Below are 7,233 nucleotides of genomic sequence, written 5' to 3' on the forward strand. Positions count from 1 at the left end.
CATAACTCCTATTTGATGAATATAACTAAAAAAATATATATTTGATTGACTATTATTTTTAAATCTAACTACTAAAAATCTCGGGAATACAACAGAAAATTAGTGAGAATTCAAATAATAAATGGAGATTAGGGCAGAACAACTTCACCTATTGGTCACCTTTATTTCTAATATTGAGATTCATAAAATTAAAATAGTGTTCGATCAAATTCTTTTATTGTATTTAACTTACCCCTCTCGAGTTCTGGTTGAGCTTATTTAAATTAGTTCAATTCCATATTTCTATGCAAATTAAATTTAATTAAATGAAATAACACTTCTAAGAATTGCTATAGGATCGCAGCAATTAATGTAGGTATCTCTACACGTTATATTAATTTATCGAATTTTAATATGTGGTCTAAACAAGAATCCGCATCTCTACATAATTATTGTTCACAAAATTATTGAATAATTGGCCAGAGAAATTCAAAGGATAAAAAACATAATTAAAATCCACACATAAAATATAAAATAACAAGAATCTCAAATAAAAGAAATAAGGGTCTCAAATAGATTACATTGTTCGCCCTAAAATTAAATTTAGCTACGCATATTGATGAAAGAAAAACAAAAAATTATGGAGGATATCACCAGATTAATTGACTGAATATGAATTTGCAGTTGGTTTCTGCGTGTCTTCCCTCCAACAGCTTCCTTCTATTTTTCTCTCTGTCTACGTCAACCTCCTCTTTTTACACAAAGTGTTGATTGCCTCAATTACTCTATGCATGTATGTATGAATCTCTTCAATAGTAATTAAGTAGCCACCAAGTTTTGCATGAAAATATATCAAATTGGCTCCTCAAATTCCGTGCGTAGAGATGATGATGGCAACCCCTCCTTTTTTTTCTCTCTCCTTCTGTCCATCGCAGAAATTCCCCCTCTACTCTCTTCTAGGTTTTCACGTGTATATATATATAAAATTCCCTAGTAGGCACACTTTTTTGAATATAAAAGGGACCCCCTCTCCTCTTGCGTGAGTCTATATATCCCACTTTATAGCCACCAAGTTTGACTCTAATTCAAACCTTTTAACGTGATATTACCCATCAAGACCTCATTCTTTCAATAAAATACAATTTAATCCTTGAATCCTTTTATTCTTGCAACACATGTCTTCTTTGATTCAATTGAAGTCCTTCACTTTTCAAAATATGAAATTTGATCTCCAAATTCTTCGATCTTCGATTCATGGTCCGGATCAACTATTGAATTATTACAACTTGGTCCCCAAACTTTTGTATTTCGCTCTTTTTTGCTTCATTCTTTCAATTCCCTTTTCATTAATAGAATTTACCTATTAAAAATAAGAAACAACAATTTAGGATATAATTTGTCCAACGAAACATCAAATATCTTTATTTTAAGGTACCGAATAAGTGTATAAAATACACTTATCAGTATCAAAACCCAACAAGAGGCAACAAGAAATAATGAATGATGATTCAGCACTTCAATATATTCAATAGAATAAAGAAGGGAAAAATGAGATTATATATTTCTTTTTCATAACACAACATGCATATATCTCTAAACTTTGTAAAATGTTGCGAGACTGTCCCCATTGAATGAAATGAGTCCATTGTTCTATTATATCCTCATATGTCTTGGATGTTTGTTATAGAAAAGGGTAATTTTAGTGGCCGATGTCCTATTTCAATTCATTCAAATCAGAATGTCAGTTTCAAGAGGCATTTTTGCATTTGAAATCATCAATCTTGCTGTTCATCGCATAAAATTAGTTGTACTTTTGTGGATTATTTGGTTGTTTATTGAAGATCTATTGAGTATATTGATATGTTGGCAAGAACAAACTAATTGTTTGACATTTGAAAATGTTACAAAAGGTATGACATAAAAGAGTGATAATCCAGCCTTGAGTTGATTAGGATTTCTGAAAATACACATGTAAGGGTAATATTTGCAAACCTTGAGAAGAGTATAGTAGATGATGGTGGCAAAAAGGGCTGCGTTGACTTAAGTCAGAATTTAACTTAAGCCTCTCACAATTGGGACCACGATTTAACTAGAGTCTTTCATGCTACAATGTCTTAGATTCAAATCATGGAAAATGTGATAAACAATCATAAGGTGTAAGAGGAATTTATGCTCTTTTAACACCATTGCATCATACGTACTGTTCTCTTTGGGTGAGGCCAAGTCAATCTTACCCTTCTTGGATTTCTATTGTGACCCTCTAAAATTCAAATGCAAGACCTTTGTCTTGTGAGAAACTTAGTTGAATCCTAATACCAGAATTTGGAGGAATCAATGGATTTAGAAGCACAAAGATCCAACATTTGATGCCTTATGAGTGACCTAATTCGAAATTTGGGACTAGGATTTAGAGGAATCGATGGATTTTGAAGCAAAGCGATCCAATGTTTGATCCAAATACACAGATATTGCCATGGACATTAAAATTCTGCTTTCACACACATACACGCATAGAGAGAAAGAGAGATGAGAGGAAATTTCCAGCAGTTTCAAAAATCAAAAGTTCTCCTACGAGCTTCATATATATTATAAATTTTGAATCCCTATTTCAAGAACATAAGGTTAATCATATATGCATTGTTGTAACAAGAGATCAAGTTCTACATTTATTTTGATTATGCATTTGCTTTTAATGTAAAACTCTAAGCAAGAATAAAATATGATATTCTCGAACCATATGTTGAGATAGGAAAGGTCCTAATTGAAAATGAGATGGACTAAGCATGTAGTACTATAGAACTTAAAATACGTGTATAAGAGATCGTGAAGGAGTATGCATTTTAGCTCAATTACAATAAAAAAAAAAAAAGGAAAAACTGAAAAGTTATTGAATCGTTTTGTGGTTATGAAACTTGTTGCATTTTATTTTGTTGATTTTCCAACTCACATGTTATTTTCCGAACATAAATTTCAAGTATTTAATGGATTGATGTTCGTGGCGTCATGTGGAGGATTGATGTAAAATTTTAATCATCATATGTTTCCGTAGAAAATGACTCCCAGTGAACTTGTGGTTAGTAGCAACTAGCCACTAGGCCACTAGGATGCAATGAAACCTCACATTTAATTAAAATTTTAATTTAAGTCAAAGTCAACAAGTAAGTTTTATTATATATATCATGGAATCTATAACTTTTCAACTACACTTTTCATTTTTTTAAAATCAAAATTTAGTAAAAATTTGATTTAAATTTCCTTCAAAGAAGGGATTAATTTCAACTTTCAGGCTATTGAGGAAATTGCGAGATAGTGACATAAGGAGCTTCATGAATATCAAAACTAATTAGCTCATCAAATCGAGAGATGAGTCGGCACTCCAAACTGAAAGGTTGGTACATAGTTTTTTCAGATTTAACTTCATAGGTTCGCAATTTTTCAAAACATTCACTTAGGTCCACGCCATTACCCAAAAAAAAAAAAAAGAAACAAAATAAAAGATGATATTTCATCAACAGAGGATTAACACTGATTTTTACATTGCCAAATGCGTGCTGATTAAGTTGATTTCATGCGTCAGAGCTTGTGTCATCTCTTTCGGGTGTGTATATACTAATAATTAAAATGACAAAAACCATAGACCTTCTGAGTGTCCTATCTATTTTTTTGCCCTATTATTCATAAAATTATCTTCTCGCACACATTACTTCACAACACATTACACAGATAATCTTCTAGAAGATAATGAATAATTTATGTTCATGTAAATTTCCCTTTTCTTTCTTCAAACATAAATGTTTGACCCCATTTTTCATGAGAAAAAATGAGTTTTGTGATAGTGAGAGAATGCTTGGTTAAAAAATAGGAAAAAATTTTGATTTTTCGTGTAAAATTATTTTATTGAAAGAATGTGGATTGCAAATAAATTTGAGAAAAAAACAATTTTTTTGAAAATGGAACACAAATAGGGGCATTTTAAGAAATTCCTCTCTCTCTCTCACACACACACATAAAGGGGTACTAGAGGGAGAGACTATGCTTTCTTTTTTTTTTTTTTTTTTTTTTTTTTTTTTTTTATAAAAATTTTTTTCCCCCTAAAATCATGTGTTTTTTTTTAAAAAGCGTAGAAGGTCCATTCCCATGGCTTTCGAAGTGTCCTAACTGCATCTAATAAAGAGTTTAAAAAAAGCAACATATAAAAGTTTTAGCTACTTCTTTTAATAAGGTTTATTTTCTAAAATGGAACCCCAAGTTTCAGTAGAATATCACAGTCTATGAAGTTTCAACGAACAATTTGATCCGATTGGGACTCAAACGACCAAACAAATTCCAAGATTAACCTACTTAAACATGTCAACATCTTACAAGGCATGTCCAGGGATAAAACCTACATTGAGTACTTGTTTGAGGGGCATTATTTTCTCATTTTCAGAAGAAATCCAACCTTTATTGGACCCCAACTAGACTTATTTTTGACTTGCATTTCACCAAGTCTTGAAAGATTGTGCACCAACAGTCAAAAAAAGCCATTTTTATTAGGAAATAATGCCCCTCAATCAGAGACTGAATAAATATAAAAATAATAAACAACTTGTATAGACTTGGATTACTCTGATCATAATAAAATTGTTTTAAGAATAATTTCAAGTCTCAATATCCTATTTTTTGTGGAGTTATCTTCTTCGACTAAGCACCTCGCAATATATTAAACAAACAATCTTCTAGAAGTCAACAAACAATAGTCGTACTAATCCAGAAGATAACAAATAATTTGAAAAGAAAACAAAGAAAAATCCATTGGAAGAAATCCTCTTATATATAGAGGGAGATTTAGGGCAGCAATCGTATGCGTGAACATGGAGATTATATACTACATAATTGGTGTGTGCTGTGCTTTTGTGTTACTGATATACACATGGAGGGTGCTGAATTGGGTTTGGTTTAAGCCCAAGAAGATGGAAAAAAGTCTGAGACAGCAAGGTCTTAATGGAAACTCGTATCGATTCCTTTATGGTGATCTGAAAGATATGATAAGTATGATCCAAAAGGCCAAATCGAAGCCAATCAATATCTCAGATGATATCAAGCCAAGAGTAATACCCTTATTCATCAAAACACTTCAGGAATATGGTATGGCTTATCTGGACTGTTCAAATTTTCTTGTTTAATACTGTCTCATAGAGTCTAATCCGCCTTACTGAAAGTGCCGTAACTTCCAGGTACTGATTCCTTTATATGGCTTGGGCCGAAACCATCAGTTATAATCACGGACACAGAACTCGCAAAGGAGGTCCTAACTAAGATATATATCTACCAGAAGCCAAAAAGCATGAATCCATTGACCAAGCTGCTCGCACAAGGTGTAGTGAGCTATGAAGAAGAAAAATGGGCGAAACACAGAAAAATCATCAACCCTGCTTTCCATCTTGAGAAGTTGAAGGTTTTTTTTCCTACCTTAGACCGCTTATTTAAAAGTGCTCAAATGTCAAAATTACTAAATTTCAAGATGTGGTACTTTCTTAAGAAACAAAGGATTTCATACCTAAAGAGCACTTAATGCTGACTGGATTGCTTTTCACCCCTCCTCCTTACAGCTTATGATGCCAGCTTTTTATTTGAGTTGTGATGAGATTTTGGGCAAATGGGAACAGAGTCTCTCTCCAGGAGGATCGTGTGACTTGGACGTGTGGCCTTATCTACAAAATCTAACCAGTGATGCAATTTCAAGAACCTCATTTGGTAGTAGCTACCAAGAAGGAAGAAGGATATTCGAACTTCAGAGAGAACAGGCTGAACACATCATCAAGGCTTCCCAGTCGATCTATGTTCCTGGATGGAGGTAAGAAAATACATTTTTGACTAGTATTGAAGAAATTTCTACCTCATAAACTTAGTACTTCCAATACTCTTCTTTTATTTTTTATTTTTTATTTTTTTTCATGAAGTCATCAGTTTACACGAATAATTTTTTCTCACTGAAGTGATCCATTTCTTGCCTACAGGTTTGTGCCGACTAAGAGAAACAGAAGAATGAAATTTATTGAAAAGCAAGTTCAAGCATCTATTAGAGATATTATCAATAGAAGGGTGAAGGCAATGAAGGCCGGCGAAGCAAGTAATGATGATTTATTGGGCATATTGTTGGAATCAAATTTCCAAGAAATCGAACAACATGGTAACAAGAGTTTTGGAATGAGCATAGATGACGTTGTCGAAGAATGCAAGCTGTTCTATTTTGCTGGACAGGAGACCACTTCTGTTTTGCTTGTCTGGACACTGGTTCTATTGAGTACACATTCAGACTGGCAGATGCGTGCTAGAAAAGAAGTCTTGCAAGTATTTGGTAGTAAAAAACCAGATTTTGATGGGTTAAATCACCTCAAAATTGTAAGTATTTTCCATTAATTAAAAGTAAAATATGATTGAAACACCTTTGATAGACCATTCTCATAGTACTTCCCCTGCATGCAACTATTTTGACATGTTTGGAAAAGTGGATTAGATAGCATTAAGCATTATTAAATAAGAAAAAAGAAGTTAAACATTTTGTATAGTTCTCTCTTGAATGATATCATATATACTTAAGAGATCTTCATTGCAGGTTACCATGATTTTGTACGAGGTCTTGAGACTATATCCACCGGTTGTTGCTCTTGGCCGAAATATTAAAAATGACACGAGATTGGGGGAATTATTGCTCCCAGCTGGGACGCAGCTTACATTACCAACGGTCTTATTACATCATGACCAAGAAATCTGGGGAGAAGATGCAATGGAGTTTAAACCAGAGAGATTTAGTGAAGGAGTGTCAAAGGCACAAAAGAAACAAGGTTTATATTTCCCTTTTGGGTGGGGGCCTCGGATTTGTGTTGGACAAACTTTCGCCATGATAGAGGCCAAAATGGCATTGGCAATGATTCTACAACGCTTCTCTTTTGAGCTCTCTCCATCCTATACGCATGCTCCTCACACAATTATAATTCTTCAACCTCAGCATGGTGCTCACCTAATTCTGCACAAGATATAGCCCAATTATGTAACGTATCGAACTTATAATGCAGTGTATCAAACTTATAATATGAATTTTAATTGCATCAAATAAGACTGATCATTTTACTACAGAAGTTGGGGTTTGGCTTATTTTTTTTATCTGTCACATAAGCACACTGCATGTTTGGTATGCAACCTAAACTGCATTGGACAGTACACCGAATATGATTTTTTCTTCGTTCCTCCTTTTTTTTTTTTTTTTTTTTT

The 7,233-nt window shown here is 33.2% G+C and overlaps 1 protein-coding gene across 1 annotated transcript; it reads left to right on the plus strand.

The window, feature by feature from the left end:
* The first annotated feature begins 4,710 nt into the window (after positions 1-4,710).
* On the plus strand, positions 4,711-7,100 carry LOC111395527 (cytochrome P450 CYP72A219-like). The gene is made up of 5 exons (XM_023021548.1): positions 4,711-5,106; positions 5,196-5,416; positions 5,571-5,815; positions 5,979-6,363; positions 6,578-7,100. Exons 1-5 carry the CDS (start codon positions 4,833-4,835, stop codon positions 7,001-7,003), a joined length of 1,551 nt encoding a protein of 516 aa, XP_022877316.1. The 5' UTR covers positions 4,711-4,832; the 3' UTR covers positions 7,004-7,100.
* Positions 7,101-7,233: the final 133 nt, after the last annotated feature.

Source organism: Olea europaea, chromosome 6 (genome assembly GCF_002742605.1).
Source record: "Olea europaea var. sylvestris chromosome 6, O_europaea_v1, whole genome shotgun sequence".
Lineage (NCBI taxonomy): Eukaryota > Viridiplantae > Streptophyta > Magnoliopsida > Lamiales > Oleaceae > Olea > Olea europaea.

Coding starts and splice junctions, on each gene's coding strand:
- LOC111395527 (XM_023021548.1), top strand. CDS start 4,833: ATGGAGATTATATACTACATAATTGGTGTGTGCTGTGCTTTTGTGTTA. Junction 5,107..5,195: donor CAAAACACTTCAGGAATATG/GTATGGCTTATC, acceptor CGTAACTTCCAG/GTACTGATTCCTTTATATGG. Junction 5,816..5,978: donor ATCTATGTTCCTGGATGGAG/GTAAGAAAATAC, acceptor TCTTGCCTACAG/GTTTGTGCCGACTAAGAGAA.